General features: G+C 38.9%; 1 protein-coding gene across 1 annotated transcript in view; it reads left to right on the forward strand.

Moving 5' to 3' along the window:
- Window positions 1-4,833: 4,833 nt before the first annotated feature.
- ltbp3 (latent transforming growth factor beta binding protein 3) overlaps window positions 4,834-23,663 on the forward strand; it is a 29,521-nt gene continuing 10,691 nt past the window's right edge. The window contains exons 1-11 of the mRNA XM_072446274.1: window positions 4,834-5,416; window positions 19,652-19,930; window positions 20,272-20,432; window positions 20,503-20,608; window positions 21,464-21,550; window positions 21,622-21,738; window positions 21,806-21,961; window positions 22,036-22,137; window positions 22,219-22,232; window positions 22,309-22,357; window positions 22,442-22,519. Of these exons, the coding sequence (XP_072302375.1) occupies window positions 5,176-5,416; window positions 19,652-19,930; window positions 20,272-20,432; window positions 20,503-20,608; window positions 21,464-21,550; window positions 21,622-21,738; window positions 21,806-21,961; window positions 22,036-22,137; window positions 22,219-22,232; window positions 22,309-22,357; window positions 22,442-22,519 (1,390 nt within the window). The 5' untranslated portion in view covers window positions 4,834-5,175. The remainder of the gene's footprint in view (window positions 5,417-19,651; window positions 19,931-20,271; window positions 20,433-20,502; window positions 20,609-21,463; window positions 21,551-21,621; window positions 21,739-21,805; window positions 21,962-22,035; window positions 22,138-22,218; window positions 22,233-22,308; window positions 22,358-22,441; window positions 22,520-23,663) is intronic.

The raw sequence follows: 23,663 nt of genomic DNA on the forward strand, positions 1-23,663 counted from the left end.
TTTTGACAAAACATTCTCTGTTAGATTACGCAGGAAGGTTTTACCTGAGTGAATGAGAAAAAGTGTGGTTAAATGTACACATAAAATCCTTAAGTCTTCATGTACACAAGCACAGACTCTGCTTGTGTACATGCTCTGCGGAACAAACCAGAGCCGCTGAGATCTTGAGTGAAACACTGTACGCTCCATGAGGAAAATAAAGCTTGCATGTGAGCGCAAAAAAATAGTTTAATGGGCCAAATATTTCACCAAACTACAACAGCTGCTTACAATGTGAGCTTGTATCTATCAACCATGAGAGCAAGTTACACTGTTATGAAGGGCATTTAACCCACCGGTTGATTGGTCATTTACAATCTGTGTCCACACAGATTCAACATGAATCACAATGTCTAAACTTAAATTGTTATTTAGGGTTTTAATATCATTTATACAGATTAGTGAAATAATTAAATTAGGCTTTATTTTTTAATTTAATTTTCATTCATTCATTTAATAATCAATTGACAGCACTAATTTGAACCTGATATGCTGTGAATCTATTTCCAATGCTGTACATTCCCACTATGCAGGGAGGAAAGTAATTTGAACACCCTGCAAAGTGCTCTCACTTAGAAATTATCGAGGGATCAGACATTTCCACTGTGAGAGACGGAATCTAAAAACTGGAAATAACGGTCTATGATTTTGAAATAATTTATTTATATGTTATTGCTGCAAATAAGTATTTGAACACCTGAGAAAATTAGTGTTAATATTTGGGACAGAAGTTTTTGTTCAAAGGTCAAACATTTCCTGTTGTTCAAGTTTGCACACATTGCAGCAGGGATTTTGGCCCACTCCTCCACTCCTGAACCTGCTCCTAACCAAGGAGGCACTCCTTGGTTATCCTGGCTGTGTGCTTTGGGTCATTGTTATGTTTGAAGACACGACCCATCTTCAACGCTCTGACTGAGGGAAAGAGCTTGTTACCCCAAATCTTGCAATACATGGCCCCATTCATTCTCTCCTTTAGACAGTGCAGTCATCCTGTCCCCTGTCCAGAAAAGCCCCCCCAAAGCAGGATGCTTCCTCCCCCAAGCTTCACAGTAGGGATGGTGTTCTTCTTCCCAACACGGCAAGTGGAGTTTATACCCAAAAGTGCTATTTTAGTCTCATCTGAGCACATGACTTTCTCCCATGACCCCTCTAGATCATCCAGATGGCCATTTGAAAACTTCAGACAAGCCTGGACATGTGCTGACTTAAGCAGGGGAACCTTCTGTGCAATGCATGATTTTAACATAGTGACGGTGTAGTGTATTACCGATAGTAACCTTTGAAACCAGCTTCTCCCGTAGTTCTGGGCTGATTTTTCACTTTTCTTATCATTAATACCCTTCGAGGTGAGATCTTGCATGGAGCCCCAGTCAGTGGGAGATTGACAGTGGTCTTTAGCTTCTCCCATTTCCTCCAACAGTTGATCTTATTTCACCAAGCTGCTTGCCAATTGCCTCATAGTCCTTTCCTGCCTTGTGTAATATTTTGTTTCTAGTGTCTTTTGACGGCTCTAATTGTGGGGTGGACAGGTGTCTTTATGCCGCTATTGAGCTCAAAACATTCCTTTGAGAGCCAGAATTCTTGGATTGATAGAAAGATTGGTAGGTGTTCAAATACTTATTTTCAGCAATAACATACAAATAAATTATTTTAAAATCATATAGTGGGATTTACATACATTATTTACTATTCAAATTTCACTCAAATCGGATCTTGATCTGTCAATCTTGCGATTATCTGACCAGCCCTAAGTATATTTTTAAATCGAGTCATCTTTAACTGCCTTTTTATGCACTTTTCTGTTACAGGGTTGGACGCGCACAGTATTTCAGGAATTGTTTTGGCTAAATATGTTATTTGCACATGCAGCCAGAAAACTACTCGGCGCCAATCATTCTGTGTGTTTATTAACTACTGTTATGTAGTTGTGGAGTGTGTTGGTTTTGACAGTCTAGTAGTGTTTCTCAGACTGTGGTACGTTACAAAGTCTGCCTCTTTATTTTGAATTGTGTTAATGTTTTGTCCTCGTTTGGGCTATACATTATATAAAACTACTGTAGTTACAGTAGTTCTATATAAAGGATAGTCTCATTTAAGACTATGTTTGGACCTTCTTAAGCTCTGTTTTAAAACTTAGTTCTCAGAAAACCAAATATTTTCTTATTTGGTACTTTGTGTGAAAAGTTAGAAAACCACTGTTTGGTTCCAAAGCAGTTGTGATGCTTGCATTTAATAGCCTCACCACTAGATGTCCCTAAATACTTAACTGCAGCTTGTAACTCTTCATCATGAGAAGAACAACTAATACAGCACCTTTTAATGTGCCATTTTTGTGTTTACTTTACTGACTATACACCTCAATTCTTGAATTGTCCCATTCCGCTGTAATCTTCTTTTGTAAATGTTATCTACATGCACGTAACTTTCCTAAATAACTGGCTGTTCTAGAAGTGTATATAATACTGTATTTTATACATGTATATAAGAGCTGCATTCATTTTCAAGTGGTATTATATACAGTAATTATTTCATAATCACAGGGTAGAACATAAAATCATCACTAAACAGTAAAGATTAATGAGTTGTAACCTGTCTGCAGTGCTGCATGTTCCATCATTTCTGATATATGTGTGAGATATTTCATTTTTATATACGCTTCACTATTAAATACACTATTCTCTTCTTGGAGAGACAAGACATTAAAGGAAGTTTTAATAGACTTGTTCGGGCATATTTGTCTGTTTTGAACACAAATAACCCCTGTGTGGTGCCTGTCTAACACTGGCAGAGTTAATGCCAAACATCAGAGTTTTTGTAAACGGACTTGTTGCCAAATATTTAAATCTATTGTCAATTTTACCTGCAGTGTTTAGGTTCTTCCTTGGTGTTTTATTGTACCCTTGCAAGGGTGAGCCACAAGGAGATGTGTTTCCACATCAGTGCATTGCCAAACAAATTGTGTAGGTGCTGTGGGCACGCCTCAAGACCGGTCGAAAATAACACTTTACTACCCTCCCAGTGCTCTAATGACAGCTGACTTCAAAGTACTATTTGGCCTGCCCTGATCATTATCAAAGCTGTGACGATAACACTTTAGACATTTAGAAATATTTCCAATACTATTTTTGGTGCATAAAAACAAATACATAATATTTTTTGCTGATAGTTGTAGGTTATGTAGGTGGATGAGGCACATGGAGCACCTCTACAGAGTCCGCAGTAAGAGGCAGACTTACTTTCACTGTTGTTCAGTCAACTTGCCCAAAACACATAGCCGCATGTTTTTCCAGAGTGAGAAGAAGAGAAGCTGGAGAGACCCATCTTAACATTCACAGGAAGAGACAGAGTGGAAGCTGTGGCCTTGCAGTAAGACTCACTCCTCAAACATTCAACATATACATTGTGAAAAACATAATTTGGTCCTAATTAGTTAACCGTGTCTTTAGCTCTGCACCGACAATTGGCAATTCTGAGTTAGCGATGACACTATGTTTTGTGTTTTCTAAATACATAACTGGTCCAGAGTATCTCTAGTGATGTGAACCTGGTTTGCAGTGGCCAGTGTCACGTACAATGGATGTTTGCATCCATTTTGACCCTACAGCTTTAATTCTAGTAGTTGTAACTACTTTGTAGTTCGGTAGTTCCTTGTGCCATGATCGTTGCATAATAAAAACACTAATTCATTTTGGTGTTTGTCGGTTTTGTATTCTTTTAAGAATGACAAGATAAAAGTTTCACTATTAGTTTACGGTTGTTCTGATAAATGCAGTAACTCACATCAGTCAGTTTCATACATAGCGTCATATTAACCATATTAAGCTGTAGTTTACATAGCATGTTTTTCCCGTTATACATCACAAACAACTTTAAATGAGATATTTAGCACTAAGCTGTGCAGTGCGTGTTCTTTCCTGTCTCATTCTTGATTTTTATTGCACCATTTTATGTTTGATCTTAGCAGACATTATATTGAGTTGTCTGGCATTAAGTAGAATTAGCCTATTTACTTGGGAGGATGTAGACCTGTTCAAACAGAAACTGTTGTTGTACAACCGTCTATAACACAATGTTCCTTCTTAAACCCTCAATGTATGGTTATACGCTTAAACAATATTCTTTACTGTGTTAGTATGACTTAAATTTGTTCAAAGAAATAATTGTGAACATAGTAATTTGTGCTACTTTAAGCACTTATATTGACAGCAGCTCAGAGTCTCACAAATGTGGAGCCTGTGAACCACTGAGGCCAATGCAGCAATTTCCTGAATGATTCAAAGCAAACACTTTCCCTTTTAATTCTCCATCTTCTTTTGTCACTCTGTCCCTATGGACATTTGGACTCAGCACATTTTCCACCTTTTAAATAAAGTTGAAAAGTTAGGCAACTTACTCTTTGCATTGGTGGTAGGTTCTAATAATCAAACCTAATGGCAAATACACGGGACAGTGGTTGGGTCTTAATGTAACCTTTGAATTCCTCTATAACACATCTTTAGGGTATTTCTGGGCAATAAAAAAGTATCTCTATAATGTAGGAAATACCACAGATTTGAATATAGGCTGAAGGTGTGAAAAGAGCAGCCTGTCAAATGAAAGGTGCTCTAACATAAATGATGCAAAGTGTCATTGAGAGAGTAGTGCACACTGTAGCTGGAGGTTTGTGTTGGGCCAAGGAGGAGGAGGACGTGTTGGAGAAATGACCAACAAGGAAACCACTTTTCGCTTTGCTCCTGCGCGGCCTGACTGGCCCCGGGCCAGCTCTCTCCAGAGAGGGGCTGGCTCACCCGTCTCCTTCTCCACTCTCTCCTCCCTTCTCCGTCTCTCTCCCAAACCCAATACGCACTCGATCCAAACTCCACAAAGCAACAGGCTCGAAGTGCGCGGCTGAGGCGAGGACGACCCGCGCAAACGTCCCAAACCAGGCGACAAGGACCTTCCGAAGATGCCAGAGGCTTTTCTTTTACTCATGGACCACTGGGGCACGCAGGGAAAGTGATTTGTCTATTTTAGCAGAGAATATCCGTGGGAGGATTTGTCTTTTTCCCCTTCGTATGAGACGCCTGGGATCTCAAAGCAGTCGCCGCTAGTTTGGATGTCCCGGGAGTTGGTGCAGGGCAGTGAAAGGATGCCAGGATGCCTCCAGTGATCCCGGTCCATCTGCTGGTGCTGTGGCTGAGCGTCCACAGGCTGGTGTGGTGCACGGAGCGAGCCTCGGCCCGGGAGCGCTTCAAGGTGGTCATCGCTCCTCTGGTGTGCAAGCGGATCTGCTTCAAAGGACAGTGTCAGGATACGTGCGAGCAGGGCAACAACACCACGTTAATCGCGGAGAACGGACAGGCGGCGGACACGCTCATTGGACAGGGCTTCAGGGTCGGTGAGTGACACAGCGTTGGTTTGATTTAGTGAGGCCCGGGCCAGTATGAAGGATCACGGGACGATGTGGCCTCTCCATAAACCGGTGCACTTGACTTATTTATTCAGAAAAAATAACATTTATGTTACAGGCTATGTTTTGATTGATGATTTAAATAGGCCACTGGCGACAATGTGTGCACTCTTGTGGGCTCAGGGCTTCAAGTTTCTGTTAGACAAGCCTAATATAGCCCCAAAAGATATAAAGTCAAACTCCATGCTGCATTGGCCTAATTGGTCGAGTGTCTACTTTCAGAAAATGGCTAGTGATGTAGTAAACAAACTTCACACTGTTAAATAGTTTTTAAGAAATATTTGCTTGTGCGGTTTTCTTTGCCTTATAACCTTAATTTAAGTATTAGAGTACTTAAAAGTATTCTACTCTTAATATCCCAAACTTGACCTTTACTCTAAGCATGTCCATGCTGTGGTCTAATCGCACAATATTTATTACTTGTGGGGAAAAACAAACATGTCTTCTAATGTGGTTTAACTGAACTGGTTGGTTATTATTTTTAAAAGTCAAAAAGTCTATAATGAGAGGTGGGTAGAGTAACCAAAAATAGTACCAAGTAAGAGTACTGTTACTTAAACATAATATTTCTCATGTAGAAGTATAAAGTAGCTGTTCAAACAAGTTCTCAAGCAAGAGTTAATTTGGGAAACCTACCAAAAAGCAACTGAAAGCTTAAATGTCTGAACATAACACAGTATAGTACAGTACAGTACAGTACAGTACAGTACAGTACAGTACAGTACAGTACAGTACAGTACAGTACAGTAAGCCTATGCACAGAATCTGATATTTTCAAAGGACAGGCCAGAATTATAAGTTTCTGAAGAACAAAACAACAATGTGCTAATAATTTCAAATTGTCAAGATAAATCTTTTGTCAGCTGTAGGTTTACTCACAGTGGGATGAGTAACCAAAACTTACTCAAGTAAGAGTACTGTTACTCTGTTAAAATGTTAATGGAGGAGGAGTAAAACTTTTGTGATAGCAAAGTACTCTGACAGCAAAACCAGTTGTTGCCATGGTTTGTTTCTATGTGATGGGGCAATAGACATTTCAGAAACACTGGCAGCTGAATTAATGACACTGATTAGACAGCAATATGTGGAAATAAAAATATTACAAACACTAATGGAATGTTAACTGCAGTTTTAACTTTTTGACCTCACTCTGAGAGAATATATAAATAGTCAAAGACAAGCTTTAGTTAAGTATTTGTGAAATAAACACCAAATATAATAAATAAAGTGACATTTTCATGTGGGTGAGTAAATATACTTAAATTGGTGGGTGAGGCGGGTTGAACCTATCGCGCCTCTCTGGAAAATGCCATATATTACACTTCAATTAGTGAAGCATGACTCATTACATAGGTATAAATGTTCTCTTAGATGTAGGCCTGAGTCTGTGAGTCTGGTTGGCTGGAGCTGCTGCTGCTGCTGTATCAGATCAGCTGTGGTGAGACCCGGAGCCACACAGTCTACATCAGGACGGCCCACAATGGGTTCAACTGATGCACTTTTTCCTCTACTTCACTATTAGGACTGGAGGCTCAGAAATCACACCGGACATTCTGGCACAGGAGGTGACAAAAAGAACATCAAAAAGTTGAATCAGTCCAATTAAGTAGCTGCAAGTGTATTATTTTTGGAGCTTTATCATATCTGAAATATTAATAATCCTATTTGTCTGCCCACTAAACTAGAAAAAGAGTATCTAAACTTTAACTACTAATTTACCTATCAATGGGAACATTGTCCAGGAAAATACTTGTAAAAAACGTGTATACACTGTACACACAATTCAACCACTGGAATGTGCACATATGTTGTATGAGTAATGAACTCATCTTAGCCTCTTGTCCTTTCTCTGTGTCATAAGTTCTATCTTAAATCACCCCTTTTCTGGTAATTTCATGAATGTGTTATTAACTATGTGTTCAGGAAAGGCTTACACATGCCTTGCTTTTTTCTTTTTCTTTTTCTTTCTTTTTTCTCGATGAGGAAGCTCTGGTGAACAGGCATTAACTCTTCGAAAGTCTGATATGAATTTGTGCCGCTGCAGGAGCCAAAATGGATGCCAATGAACATAAATCACCAGTTGTTGACTTTAAGTTGTGCTTCCTTGCTCCCGGTGATGCTCGATGCAGTTGTCTCACACTTGGTCCAGCATTGTGTGCATATGTTTGGATGACATACAAACAGGATCTAATTAAGTCTGAGAGCCGCTGCCTTTTGGAGCCAAGTGACTTTGCCCATGACATCGTGTGAAGTCAGGGTTTTGTCCGACCACCAGCTTTTCCCTCACCGCCCTCATTTCTCTACTCCGCGTCACGTTTTGGACCGTCAGTGTCAAATAAGTCCGCAGAGACATAGTGAATTCCTCAAATACCTCAATTCTGCTTTCCATTGGGTGTGCATACGTTGTGGAAGTACTTTACAGTCACCTGTCTCCAACTCTGTGCAGCGGACATATCTGGAAAAGGCGTGGTAATACGGGCCATTGGATAGAGGCACCAGGAGAGTGGAGGTAGAAGACGGCGCTGTTCTCCATGAGGCCTGGAATGTGGTGCGGACAAGTGGAAATTTCTCTCTGCCGTGCTAAAACGGCCGTGGCTATAGCAGCAACAATATGAAGACTTTTCCATATTTGTGCGGTTGTGACGTCAGTCGAGTGAAGCTAGAAACTGGGCAGAACTCAACCGGTTTAATTTCACAGTGAGGAAACCCAGAATCGACGCAACCTTCAAAACACTGAGCGGAGAAGGAGCAGATTTCCATGGTACCGCGATTAAAGTGAAGATCTATGCAGCAGTTTTATAATTGCTCAAGTATCAGAAGCTCCAACTCGTTATTGTGTGCGCTCAAATTAAACTAGAATTAAATAGATAACCGGTTTCTTTGTCATAAAAAAAAACTTTGATTAATTTATATAGGTGTTAACTGTAAACATGAAATAAATCGAGTTGAAAATAAATATTTCAAATTATATTACAGGTTTGAATGACTAGCCTTATAATTAAAAATGTAAATATATATATATAATTTTTTGTGTGTGTGCTTTAAACGTTGAATCCATCACTAGTAACATGGTACTGAGTTGGATTATTTTGTAGTTGTGTGGTTGAACTTTTACGTAATTATTTGATCAAACTATGATGCTTGGTGAGGCTTCAGTTATGACTAGGACAGTTATACATGTGACATCTGATTATGGTCGACGTCACAGTAACGCACACGCTTAACCTTTGTGTCTTTAAATCATAGACTGTATATCTCTCCGTCAATGCTTTAAACATGGCTCTGGTTCTTGCATGTTGTTCTCTTGTTCATCAGAGCCACTTGGCCTTCAGTAAAGACATGTTGCACGAGACAGACTGTGATATTCAACTTGGCTTAAACCTGGATGACAATAAATCACTAATGTCCCCTTTACCTGAGCCTGTGTAGTGAGGTTTACACTAAGCTCATTGTCAAACACAGACAGTGAGATTATACAATCGGTCTTCTACCCATGAAAGTAGCAGTTAGAGCCATTACCACATTATTTATTACACAGAGCAAAGGCACACACACAAACATAATGCTAGTGTGTCTGTCTATTCATTATATTCAACACACAAATGACACACAAGTGATCATGTAGGGCAGACTAGACCAGATTAGAAAACTACGTTATTGATGATAACAAAGTAAATGCACTACATTCCCCATAATGCCATGCTCAAACTTGGAATCTTCTTACCTTTTTTAAAAACTTGAGTTGGCCGTGGTTTTGCACTGTTTGCTCTTCTGGTGTAATCTTCATTTCTTCATAATCCATTTACAAACAAACAATTTGGGGGAAGCTTTTTGTTCCTGCTCAATAGCCCTTGAAATTGGAATTGTCTAGGAACGTTAACGGAAAAGCGTCTGGATATTCCCCTTCAAGAACAACATGAAAGATGTGTTCTTGTTGATTTCTTGATTTAGATGGGGGGAAGTCTTTGCAAATCACATAAATCCTCTTACAAAAATACACTTTCCCTTTTAAGTTTTTTTTCTTTCGGATGTGGAGTAGAGCTGCGATGTTTTTCAGATCAAAGCTGTGATTATCTCCATGAGTTTGGTTGTCAAAATATCTCTTGGCCAAGATTTTTTTTCCCCCAACTCTTCAAAGCACTTTGTAAAGTGTCTCTTTCCAACAGTTTCAGACATCCCCTTGTATAAAACAACAAAACTAATTATATTTTTGGTTCTTATTAAGTGTTGTGATGATGGACAGCGTTGTCATGATGGATAGGTCACCATATACATACAGTATTGTATTTGGTGTCCCATTGGTCTTATGACCTCATTTTGCATGAACTACCATGTTATATCTTATCCTGGGCACTATTGTTTCAGTGGCTCTAAGGAATAGTATTTGTTAGCTTAATTTCATTGCTGCCTACTCAAAGCTCCCTAAAATGGGCATTGAGAGAATTGTTTCAGACTATTTTAGGAGTTCCCATGGCCTGTATTTAGCTGTGAATGCATGACAGTTGAGAGTTTGAGGTTTGTTATGGTTGTGCATTTGTAGTCTGTCAACGGTCCATGGGAGTCTGAATTTAAAGTGAGTATGACAGGTTTGAATGTCTTTGTAACTATTATTTTGGTTGGTGAGATTGTGCCTGTGGTAAATATTTATAATAGTTTTAAGGTGGAAAGAAAAAAAGTTGAAAATCACAGGAAGTAGTGCTGAGTTCTGAAAAGGAATCCTACTACCCATGTCATTAATACACAAAATTCTGTTTAAAATTATGGAGACAATTTACAGTCTTAGTTGAACACTATTTTCTATTTTAAACATAAATTTTGCAACTCAAGAGGACATTATTATTACTATTATATGTCTAATTATAACTATTGTGTAAATTAGACTCGCTTTGGTTCATGTTTACAGTATGGTTTCCATGTAACTTCTACTTATGTTACTGCTTCCCATGTCCAACCAGGAAGTAAAATTGTAAACTCTACAAAAAATGTCCAGAGAAAACTAAGCAAGATCATCAGCAAAATCTTAAATAACCTTTCATACGCGCTTTGAAACAAATCGGCTAATGTGTGCAAGGTTGTTTTTGCAGTTCAAAGCTGCCCGTGGTTCTTCCTCTGACTCCTTTTACACTGAAGCCAAAGCTCTGGAAAAGGCGGTCTGACTCCGGCAACCCCAAAACCTGGGCACTCGGTCTGTTGCCACAGGTTGGATGGAGCTCAGAGGTGAGCGCTAGGCATGGCTCCCGAACACAAACAACACCAAAGGGAGCGAGAAATAAGCACGTTGTATTGAGATTTATTATGTGTGTCAAGCCATATCGTCATAGCCAGTCATATTCTGTCGCCTCGGCCTGTCTATTTCTGCAGGATGAAGGATCTGTGGTTATTTTAGGGGCTGCCATTTGGTTTAGCATTGCATTTGACAGTTATAAAAACAAGAGAGCGGAAAACAAATGTATCTCGCGTACCCTGCCCAGCTCTTTATCACCCAGCACATTTTTACCTTCGCAAACATTGCCCTATATGTTTATTTCATCAACACTGTAACAATCAGATTGAATGGAAAATTAAAAAAGAACTCTTCTGACTGGTCTGAAAAACATCTATATAACCATACTTAGTTTTGCACAACAAGTCGGGGTGAAAAGTGCAACTCCATTTTGATCAATTTCTTCCAGAAATTCACTGTCCCAAAATCTCTTCACTTTTGACAAGTAAGGTACTTTGAGCTGCAAAGACGGCAGTTCAGTAAAATTTTTGGAGAACAAAGTATCAATTTGAGGTGACTTCGTGGACGTCACAAGGGACCGCGTGTGTGTATGTGTGTGTGTGTGTGTGTGTGTGTTTGGTGCGCACCCTGCTCAAACAAACAGCCTTCTTTGCCATCTTTGACACTCTCCTCCCAGTTGCTCGGTGAGGGGGAGCAGTTATTTAAAGCTGTACAGAGGAATGCAAGCGGCCCGGGACTTCAACCTTTCCGGAGCTGCAGCGATTAGCTAGGGCAAACACAGCAACAGTCATGGGTCCAGGTATCACCACTTGAACGGGCACAACATCTGCTAAATCAACTTTAATAACCCCTTTACCTTGTTATAACAGTGTATCCTCATTATTTACTCAAAGTTGTGTTTTGATCGATCGATCCATGCATGTTTGAGTAATTCTGTCCTGCTACTGATGCTCGAGTGCTGTTTTCACCTACCCCCTATCCCCACCCACATCCCTGTATTTAGTTGCAATTATTTAAGCTTATCACTTCTGCAGTTTTGAACAGGAAGTCAGTGGATTTCTTTCTTTCAATAAGCCGTTCTAGAACAACATTGCTGTTTTACAATAAACAAAATAATACTGATGATCTACTTATGTTGTAGTTTGATAGTAAAGTACCTGAAAACACATCATATCTTATCATCGTATCAAGTTTATTTTGTTCATTTAGAGACAGTGGTGTCCCTGGTAATAATAATTGAACTGGGGTCCACTTTCAGGCCTAAGTAACTGCGGTTAAGCCTTGGTTTGTTGTGATTTTGTTGGATTTAGACTGAGGGTAGTCAACTTGAAGACATTCTTGTCCTGGTTCTGTATAAAGAGTCTTTTAAGTGATACTTCCGTTTCAGTCCTGGTTAATTCAGGAATATTCCTAGTGTTAACCTGGTTTATTCCTGGTCCTGATTAGGTATTTTGTTGTTCTTTATACCAATAATACATTCAATATGTGCTTAGACCAGGTTTTGTCCAGCACAGGGGTTATTTTAGTCCATGGATACTTATAAACCTAATGTAAACCTATACTGTAAGTGTTAGATACCTTGTTTTTACCTGTGGGGTAACTACCTGACATAATCTTGATTGCAGCGTTGTCAGCACTCCTGAGCACCTTCCTGCCGCTTTTCTCATCCCCTCAGCTTAGACAATCATTACATGACATCATGCGCTGCTCAGCCAAGATCCTGTCTCAAACCCTTCTTTTCCACACACAGTGCAGCCAAAGGGGAGTGACACGAGGCTATAGCACACTGGATGAATGCCCACCCAAGAGCCATGGAAACCACAGCATATTTCCATGACATATGAGAATCACATTGTGTAACGAACAACTATTGTATTTAAGATAATTGCAAACTTTTTTAGACTTGAGGGCTGAAAGGTGCTCTTCATCTGGGCCTGTTTTATATCAAGACTAAACAACACTGAGTACTTTGCTGCCAAAGATTTAGACCTCAGTCTTCTTTTCCCACAGAATTAAAAAACCTAAAAACAAACGACTTAACAAACTGCCAACTGTGTTTTTGCGCCACCAGATTTGGCTTGTAGTGATCGTCCATTTTACCAGCCACAGTGACACAACGACATTAACACAAATTGATCCCTTATAATAACACATACAATGTGCGACCATTTCAAAATGTATATTTTACATTATGCCTTTTTTCGGATGCTTAGTATACCAATGACTATATAACAAATAGATGTAATCAATTTAATTAGAGGGTCACACCCGGGAAAAGCCAACAGTTACACCAAATATTTTACAGTTCACGTACAAAGTCAAAACAACTGAACAAAAATAACTTGAGTGGGAAAAGTTCTTTGTGAACTAAATACAAAGAAATAAGTGTATGCCATACCTAATGCACCCATACATGCAGGGATTGTGGATTAAAACTAATTCAAAAGAGGCCACGATAATGTCCTTGTGTCGGTCCCTGGCTGAGACTCAGAAGAAGTATTGAGTATTTCCTGTCGCCATCAGTCATTTCCAAGAAAAACTTTATTTTACATGTTTTGGTTACTTGCTGCTGTACAGCTATAGTTGTTCGAAAATGTAAATGCTTTCTTTATAAAAATGTGTATAAGTTAGTTATACGTTGTAGATGTATGAATGTCTAACTCAGTGGTTCCCACTGTGGAGTGAATGAATAACTGTAAAATATAACTGTAAAGCGCTTTGAGTGTTGTGAAAGCTGCTATATAAATCCAATTATTAATTAATTAATTTAAATAAATTAAATTGTTATATTTAGATCTCCCAGCCTTACCTAATGGTTTTAAATGCACATGATTTAATATAATACCAAATAACTATAACTGTTTGCTATATTGTATAATGCATATGGTGCTCACAGACATTTTCTTCAAGTGCATCGGAGAAGGGGCAGTCATCCAAAGTCGTGTATGCGAATATAAAAAGTTTGGGAACCACTGGTCTACTCTATATATAGCTCTAAGTTTAAAAATGTCTGCCCTATGACTTCATAATTAATTTCTTCTCAGACTCTGTGGTGTCCCTCGTTTCCAAGGGCAGCTATATTGTCAGCGTTTTGAGACCTTTTTGGCTCACTGTTGGAATGGGCCATAGGGCACCACCTCCTGTTTGTTTAAGACGAGACTTTCCCTCAGTCTTTATGAAGTTTGTACGTTCAGTTCTGCGTTTGCCAAAGCCAGTTATTATGTCATTTATTCTCTGTGTCTGGTTCAGCTGCTGCCGTCTGACCCACTTCATTCGTGTCCTCCCTGCGCCCTATGGGATGCGGTCTCATAGTGCCAGTCCACGGCTGGCATTTTTAGGAATGCGGTTTCCTGTTTTGGAGTTTGATGGCAGAGGGAAGCACGTCATACAGTGAAATGTATTTCACTATTTTTCTATTTGGATGCCTTGTGGCAAATCATCACTCAGAAGATTGACTTTGAATGATAGTACTTTAAATAATGTTAAAATAATAAATTTTTCTATGAAGGTTCATGCATTTCTCAAACAAACCACTTAATCAATTTAGTAAGTAAAGCGTTTGATTTATATATATTTTGGACACTCCAATGCATTACATTACATTATTCACTTTACTATTGTAGCCACAACTGCCCTGGGGTAGACAAACAGAGCTGAGTCTGCCTATTTGCACCATTGGCCCCTCGACGATCACCGTATGATTCACACACACACCACATTCATATTAGACACGACGACAGCATGCACGGGCCTTTAGGTTGGTCCTCTAACCATTAAGCCTTTGCTTTTTCACAAAAGAGTCTTCAAGTCTTATTGCACAAAACTCACTGTAATTTATTATAATATAATGCCCTTTTAACCATTGACCCCACAAATTGAATACACCACTTTTAAAACCAAAGGGATACATTTAGAATTGAATGTGAAAACCAGAAAGGTAAACTATATGGGCCAATGGGCAGTTAACTGTATCATTTTTTTTTGCAGGGAATTTGTAAATGGACAAATTGGCCCGACTTTGGGACGGATGTGATGGAGTGACTTTCTACAGACTATTCTTTTTGTTTTTGTTTTTTTCACTCTCAGTATCTTGTTGGCTTTTATTTTGCATTATATAAAAACAACAACAAAAAAGAAGAAGACAAATAATCATAAGTCAAGCCATTATTTATAGAATGCTATTACTATGATAACACTAGTAAAAATGAGTAAGTGTAGTATTAATTTATCTCTTTAGTAATATTTCTATCCAAAGATGCCTTGAGTGTTATTGCATGCACGCTTTAATGTCAGTCAACACTTCTTGTGTATTCAGAACTGCCATAACAAGTCTGTTTCTTCATTGTTTTGTCTGTACTGGCAGCTTTGCAGTTTCTGGTCTGGGCAGCAAAGGTTACTCATTGGGAAATTCTACAGTGCCGCTAAAAACGTGTATTACATTATTACTATTACTGCGTGATGGTCTGTCTCCATTCTTTTTGCACACTGCTCGGTTTCAATTATAAAGGCCATACCCTGTTACATGAGACAGATTGAGCTTACATCGCTTTATAAAAATGTACCACATGTTTTCCTACAGACTCTGGGAATCACGACAATCTAACAAGAAAATCACATTCAGTTTATGCTTTAAATACTTTCACATGGACCTTCCTGGCTACTGAAATATTTTTATCCCTCCATTCCTATATTTTGTTAATACTTGCTGTCAATCTTTTGTCGACTTGGTGCATGGGAAAATTATACGCTTCCTGAGTTGGAATGTACCTGCGAGCGGACTTTCAGTTTTTAAAAAAATCACGACAGCTCAAGATAAGGTTAACATTGCATGATCTAGTTTGTACTTGAAATGAATATTGGCTCTCTATTATACAATCATACTTCCAATTATGTTTTAATAGGGCAGGTAAATTACTGGTTAACAACTTCAGAAGGTCTGACTTCTGGGGTTTAGGCGCGCGTTCATTTAAAACTCTGAATGCCTTTTAGCTGTCTTTGATTTTTAATAATACAGTACTTCTCTCAGGAATGCAACAGATTGTTGTAAGGTGGTGGTACTGGTGGGACCCCTGAATTATATATTATTATGTGGGTTATATATATAAATGTTTTTTAGAAAAAGATTCAGTTGTCATCTGGCCACTCTTTTGGAAAAAACAGACGCTTTGACTTGGATGGCCCATTACAGGACTGTTCGGGAAAACAAAAAATATGGAAACTCACAGTGTAAACAAAAACAAAAACGGGGCTTACTCAGAGTAGATCTGCAGATTGAAAATTACTCTTGGATGAGAGTCGAAACATTCAGTCCAGATGACTACAACTGAATCTTATAATATTGCAAATGGTTGTTTTGGAGATATGCATCATTTTAATATTGAGTATGATGGCTGTAGTTAGAGCTATTAAAAAGGCTGCAAGATAAGCAACTAAGGATAACAAACTTGCCACGCTTTTTAAAATTAACTTTACAGTCCTCTCATGTTTTATGTAATACTTTAATTCTGAAGAAGTTACATTTACAGAAAAATTTCTGCGCATTGGATTTCAATGACCTCAAAGAAATATCCGATATATATTAATTTTATCATTATTGTCCACCTCTTCTTCCAACAGTCAGATTAAATTAAATTTGAACTTAGAAAGAAAAAACAGTTGTATCCATGTTTATTTCTAATGTTGACCAATTTGACTGCATGTTATAAACATTCCTGTTTTAGTTTCTCATAGGAAAAGTGTAAAGGCAGACATTTTTTATTACAGTTTTAAGCCAGTACATGGGATAAATAGATGTAGAGGTGTGGTCCAGACCATGTATACACCCTTCATAAACATGATACATTTCTTAATGAACTCTTAAGGCCTGATTTAAAGGGAAACTCCTCTCGTTTTGATCTGAATTTAAAGCTTTTTGCTCTTTGTAATGCTGCCGCTGTGGTGCTGTCGCCTGACCACAGTGAGACCCGCCTCCATTTAATAAACTCCCCCAGCACGAACCCGCTCTCATCAGCGTCAGATCTGCAGAAGACATTAGTGCACCCAGTGCCAAATATGAGGCGAAGGGAGAAGAGTTTTACTTCATAATGTATTCAGAAAGGCACTTGTTTTGTAAAACTGCAGATCAATTGAAAAGCAGAGTTTAAACAACCACATATTATATTTGTATGGTCATTAAAGGGAATATATGATGTAAAATTGGTTTTATGAGCTTGTAAACCTGTTGCGAGAGTTCTCTCATCGTTAGTTCACTAAATGTCCTATAGCTCAGTAATGTCAGTTTTCACTTATCTAGACCCCCTACACCCCCTATCTCCACCATTGCCGATTGATTAGTCTGAATTCTGATTCAGACTCTGGGTTATACATGTAGGCTTCATAAATGTCACATAACAGTTTTTCAGTCATTTTTAATAGAAAGTCAATGGACCTGTTTCCATCATTATGTTTTTTAAATAGAATAGAAAAATAAAAACTTGCCTGAAAACTAATACATACGGATAAATACAAATCACACATACAATTAATACTTGTTGGCAAATCTATGTATTTATAACGGTGTATTCCAGTTCATTTATTAATTTTGCAGGGACAGTTGGATCCCATATGCTTGGTTTTTCGTTGACCCCAGAGTCCGGGTCTGTAGATGTTTTAACAGCTGTAAGAGCAACCTGAAATCTGCTAAACCATTATGACATCAGTTATTGATTTGGCCTGTGTCTGTGCTGCACATTATGTAGAAAACGTGAAGCAACAAATGTGGGGAGGGGTAATACTGTTAAAGAAGTGTAAATACTGTTTTTAGTGTTTTGTTTTGTTTTGATGTCGTATGAATTTGTCAAACAAAAAATGTTAACCATGAACTGCAAAAGGCAGCTAAAAGAGTGTTAAAATATCTGAAAGTACAGGAATGAATTAACGGATGCACAAAATATAATGCAGAATTTACTAACGAAGCAGTGCCAACATACCTTTTCCCTGAAATAATTATACATTTTGTGGTCTAGTTGATTGTGGCATCACCTGTATATGAAGTACATACCAAATAACTTGACACCAGCTTTGATCTTATTTCCCAACTCTGAAAGGTCTCATTCACACGGCTTTCCCCCACGTCACACCGTAGAAACTTCACCAAAAAGAGCAAAATCACCATTTTTTCTGTGTTTATTGGCTCATTAATGTGATCTTAACCCCCACTTTGCAACCAGACGCTTCCGAGTGACTCTGTGGGTTTGGAGATTGTGTAATCACGTTTTTCAAGACGTTTCCCTCCGCTTTGGTCTTGTCTGGGTCTATATTCGGCCTACAGTGGATGGTGACCGGTGGAAACGGGAGCTGTTATGTCATAGAGGAAGTCTGAGGAGTTTGCGTGGGCCGTACTTTGGTTTTGGTTTTCTCTCTTTTCTTTTCTTTTCTTTGGTTTAAATCTACGTGTTACTACCTGCCGGAGTGTAGCGTTTCTGAACTGCAGGGCTCATGGTGTATTTGACAGATCCTCATTTATTATGATTAATTGAAATTTCTGTTTTTTTGCTATTTACTATGACTAAAGATGTCCCTGCTGTGATTACCGTGATGTAGTGCTCAATTATGATTCGGCCCAGACGCATCGGCCGTTCATAATTATTTCCATGTGTCCCGCACTTGGCTCAAAGTGGAGTCTTTTTTCACTTAGTTTCTCCTGCTCTGACACACAGTTTAGGCATGTGACTAGTGTTGTCCCAATACTAACATTTCAAACTGATTTTTTTTCTCTGTCACTATTGTTGATACTAGTTTTAGTATTGATTAGTATCTGGATAGAAACCCTATATGACACTTCATCACACAGTATCACTATCCCTACTTCTTTTTGCCCTTGGTTTCAAAGAAGTACAGTCAATTAAATTTGTATGTAGTGCTTGTAATAGTGCTGGTAGATATTTTAATTTCATTGTAATCGTTCTGTAAACTTTAACAGTAGCACACTGATTGTTGGAACTTATTTTACAAATGCCAAATGTATCCCTGATAATTTAATTTAATTTAATTTAACTTTAATCCCAACATACTGTATTCATCCAATTAACTAGATCAACATTCGAGCCAAAATAAGAAATTACTACATTAATTTTGATTTCTTATTCTGTGACATATTAGTACAAACATGTTAGTGTGGCTACACTCATTCCAATACTTCATAATGCATTGTAATTGTCTTCTCCTGATACATCTTTTCCCACAGCTCCCAAACTTTTTCCATATGTTGCACAAGGCCGTAACACAGCTCGATGACTTTACCTGCTCCAGAGCTGCAGGGACCTGTTAGTCTGTCAGCCTGGTGAAACTTTTGTCACTGCAGCAGTTCAAAGTGAATATTTAAGGCTGTCTGCTCACGCCACAAATACTGTCTGCCTTTATACTGTGCATGTTACACACTAAATCATCTGTTATATAAGAGTCTGCTCAGGAAATCATTGCAACAGATAGCAGCTAGCGCCCTTATATACATTTAGAATATAAAACTGCTCTTTATTACAAGATACTGTTGGTTATTGCCTGAGATGTTTACGGCTTCTGACTTAGACTGCCACAAATACACTTATTATACATAACATTACCTATGCTGGTTATAATTTTACTATACAGTTTTATGACTAATATACAGCCTCCATTCTCCACCAAGCTGCAAAAGACTCTAGGAAGTAAGCTCTTTCTCTTGCTCTTCTGAAAACCTTTAGGACATTTACAAATTTCAATTGCAAAAAACATACACATTATGTTAAAACAAAAAAGTAATATGAGTGGTGGATTTGCTCAAAAAGGAATAAATCAATATTTTGATATATTTTGAAATAAATACTGTATAATGTTCCCTCTGGAGGAGCTAGAGGAAATGTCTGGGGTGAAAGAAGTCTGGTCATGTTGCCTGATCATGTACTTCTCTGTCTTCTCCACAGTGGTCTGCCCTCTCACTTGTTTGAATGGAGGTGTGTGCAGTTCGAGGAAGCACTGCCTCTGCCCCCCTGGCTTCACGGGACGCCTCTGTCAGTTCCCCCTCCAGCAGACACATCAGGCCCAGGCGGCACGGGGCAACAAGCAGCCAGTCTACCCCACTTCCCTCAAACCGGACATTCAGAAACATGGCAACCAGGCTGTGAGCGGGAGGACACAAATGACCCAAACACATTCAGTATTCACGTTACCCATCGCACCAGCCGGACACCCCTCATCTGAAGGTATGTCTTTAAACGATTTAGAACAGAGTTGTCAGTGGTTTATAACACAGTCAATACAATGACATTTGGAATCCTGCCATCAAATATTGCAGTATACATTTAAGATATACTTCAAAGTTGCACTATGTAACTTCTGTCGGTTCTGCTACGTACTTACCTGGGGGGTTTGCTAAAGAAATTCCTTAAAGTCATGCATTCTTGCCGAGAGCGGTGCCACATCACCATAGATCTGACCTGTAACTTGGCCTGGTAGCATGACCTTCTTGTATCCATGGAGATAAGTTTGATGCCATACTGTGGAGTATTCCAGGCAAAGCATGTAATTGTACATATGATTTTAGTGCAGATAAATTTGCGGGTTCACCACACGCCGGGAACCTCTGTTGTCATACAACCCTTGGACCAGGCAGAGACTAAGACTCCAGTGAAGACCAGTTCTCGAGTGCCATTAAGACACAAACCAAAGGGGCGGTGCTTCCAGGAGACCACACCCAAACAAGCTGTGAGTAAACACATTTATCAATAAACATGAGAACATCACAATATTTTAATGTTTTTTTTTGTTCTCTTAGTGCAACAGTACACCACTCCCTGTGTTAACTAATCAGGAGGACTGCTGTGGCACCGTGGGGAACTCATGGGGACAGAACAAGTGTTACCAGTGCCCCAAATTACCAAGTAAGTGTGGTTTATGGTTGATTTTGCATTTGATTTGATCAGATTATGACATATAGAACTACAAAGCAATAACTTGTTCTTACCAGTGGCTACAATATATAAGTCTAAGGTAAAAAAAGAAAGCTAGAATACTTTACTACATGTGTTGTTTTTTTCTACTTTTAAAACAGGAATTGAAACTATGGGTTTAGGTAGCTCGTTCTAGTAGAAAAAGTTTAGTCTTAAAAAGTGTATAAAAATGCTCTGATCAAAGTCAGTGGTGAGATGGGAAATGCGTGAGTCTCTGGGAAGGCAAAAACGGAAGAAATTATGAGAATTACACACAGACTGAGGCAGAGGAGGAGAGTGTGGAAAATAAGCCTCTCCTTAAGTGTGTTCCTCTGAGCCTGCCCAGCTCCACTGTCATCACATTGTTGAAGATTGAATTTCACAAAAATCTTGGCTCTGTACGTTTTTTCCACATGCCTATTCTTCCATCCCTCAGAGGTGACTCAGACAAAGCGGTCTTTGACTAAACCTGATAGTGTACATCTGGTTAGGCTTCAGACGGTTGGCCTCCTGCCCAGAGGGCAAATTAAAACATTTATTGGTGCCCTTTTTAATAAAAAAAAGCCAACAACTATTGCCCCCTCTTTGGTTGGGCATCCAAAAACAATTGGGCACAGTCTCCCTCAGTTCTCAATAAAACTCCACTGGATTTCCATGGGAACAACCCTGATGGTGATTCACTCCAATTTGAGGACATTTCTACAAACTACATTACCCAGTTAAACTTTTAACTGGAAGGAAAACTGAAAACTCTTTAGAACAAGCATGTGAGGTTTAAGTATTTCTTTTTTCTTTTTCTTACTTTAGATGCATCAGTCAAGCAGAATATTGTTGAAGAGTATGGCTCTACATGTCCACAGGGTTATAAAAGGTTTAACAGCACTCACTGTCAAGGTAACATCAACAACACTTTGATTAAATGCACAAATAATTCATATTACTTAGACTTGTTTTCTTGTTTTCAGACATAAATGAGTGCACGTTACAAGGCGTGTGTCATAACGGAGACTGTCTGAACACTCTTGGCAGCTTCAAATGTTCCTGTAAAGCTGGATTTGTGCTGGAGAGGAATGTGTGTGTGGGTCAGTATGAGCCCTTGTAAACATTATATTAATTTAACAGTAGTTAATCATAATGTTTGTTCCTCAGAGTCCCCGACAGAGCAGGGCCAGTGCTTCAGGATGGCGTCTGAGTCCCACGGCTGTCAGCACGCTCTGCCCAATGACCTGACACTGGAGATGTGCTGCTGCACTGTGGGCAAGGCCTGGGGGCACAACTGTGAAAGGTGCCCCCAAGTGGGAACAGGTGAGTACTAATCAGGTATATTACTTGTGGAAGGTGTATCTGGAATGAGTATTCAATTAATCTGTTTTGTTCAGTGGCATTCGACAAGATCTGCCCTGCTGGAAAGGGCTACTTCATTCAACACTTTAGAGAGACCTGGGTTTACAACGGGCCTATTATCAGGCCTGACAACGAAGGTGAGTGCTAGTTATTACTGCAATAATCCATGAAGTTGAACAATGCAAGTGGCACCATTTAATTTGTTTTCCTTGTTTCAGAAGCTAAATGGCCGGTAAGTTATGACAGCTTTTATTCACAATAACTACTTGAATACTTGATATTTAGATTAATAAACTATTTTCAAACAGGGAACAACTCAGCCAGCTTCCACAAGCACCAGTATTCCACGTGTGCCTGGTAAAATTAAACTTCAAGAATCGCAGATTACAGTCAAAACATTTTTCAAAATGACCATTATATTTCTGTTTTGTTTATGTGCAGTTGTAAAACCCACTCCTCCAACCATTGTCAGACTTACTCCAGGCAACGATCCCTTTGAAACGCAAACCAAAGTCTCACGTGAGTTTACCTTTGACTCACCATTCTCACATTTGTTATGATGTTATTACTTTAGTTTTTAAATGACTTTTTAACGGGTCTAAAGTGAAATGTCAGTGTGTTTGCATGTTTGTGTGCCGAAGCATGATTTAGCCTTAAGGCTAAATTCACATTCTGATGTTTTTTTGAGAGGAGTAATCCTAACTATTTTGGCATTTCATGCAAAATACAGAGCATATGTAGAAAACTATTAGCAGGAATTATTATAATAATAATTATCTTTATATAATAATAATAATAATAATAATAATAAATATAGCCGCAAGCGGCAATGATCGGCCCTCGCCACGCCGCAAGAGGAGGGGGCGCTAACGCGCCCCAATTGTCTTTTTATTACGCCTACTGCTGAATCTGTGACGCTGTCACATCTTCTCCCCTTTGTTTTACCAGTCAAAAAACAATTTTATTTTGAATTCTTGGCAAAATGTGCGGCTTTGCCGCACGGACACCGTGACTCTTTGAATAAAAATGTGAATAACTTTTGACGGTCCACCCCTGAAGATGAGTCTCACCAAATTTCAGGTTAATAGGGCTAACGCCCTGGGAGGAGTTTGTGAAAGTCTAAAGTGTAAACATGTTCTGGCGATTTCCCCATTGGAATAACATGGGAGGTTTTGGTCATCGCTACGGCAAAACCATAACAATTATGACATGGGTCTCATTGACGTTTTTGATGGGGATGCCAAAATTGAGTTGTGTGTCAAATTTCATAAAATTTCGTAAAACTAAACATTTAACCTCCATATAAAATCTGTAGGGGGCGCTGTGGTGCCAAATTAATTTATTTCACTTCAAGTACGTTTAGCGCAAAGAGTTTAACAACTGATTCTAATTTGACGCAATTCGGACTTTATCTGCGCAAACGGCAGAAATGTTAAATTTGGGAGATTTCTGAAATTCTAGCTAAAGTTTGCGGCTTCGCCGCTCAGAGACCGTGAGAGGTATCAATGTAATTTGAATAACTTTTGATGTCCCACTCCTCAGTAGCATTTTCACCAAATTTCAGCTTTTTAGAGCCAACGCCCTGGGAGGAGTTCGTAAAAGTACGACGTTTGGAAAAACTCCCGAGTCATGCTTAGCCATTTTTGAACCAATATGGCCGACA

Source organism: Eucyclogobius newberryi, unplaced genomic scaffold (genome assembly GCF_026437365.1).
Source record: "Eucyclogobius newberryi isolate DKJ021-1_F unplaced genomic scaffold, fEucNew1.0.hap1 SCAF_15, whole genome shotgun sequence".
NCBI lineage: Eukaryota > Metazoa > Chordata > Actinopteri > Gobiiformes > Gobiidae > Eucyclogobius > Eucyclogobius newberryi.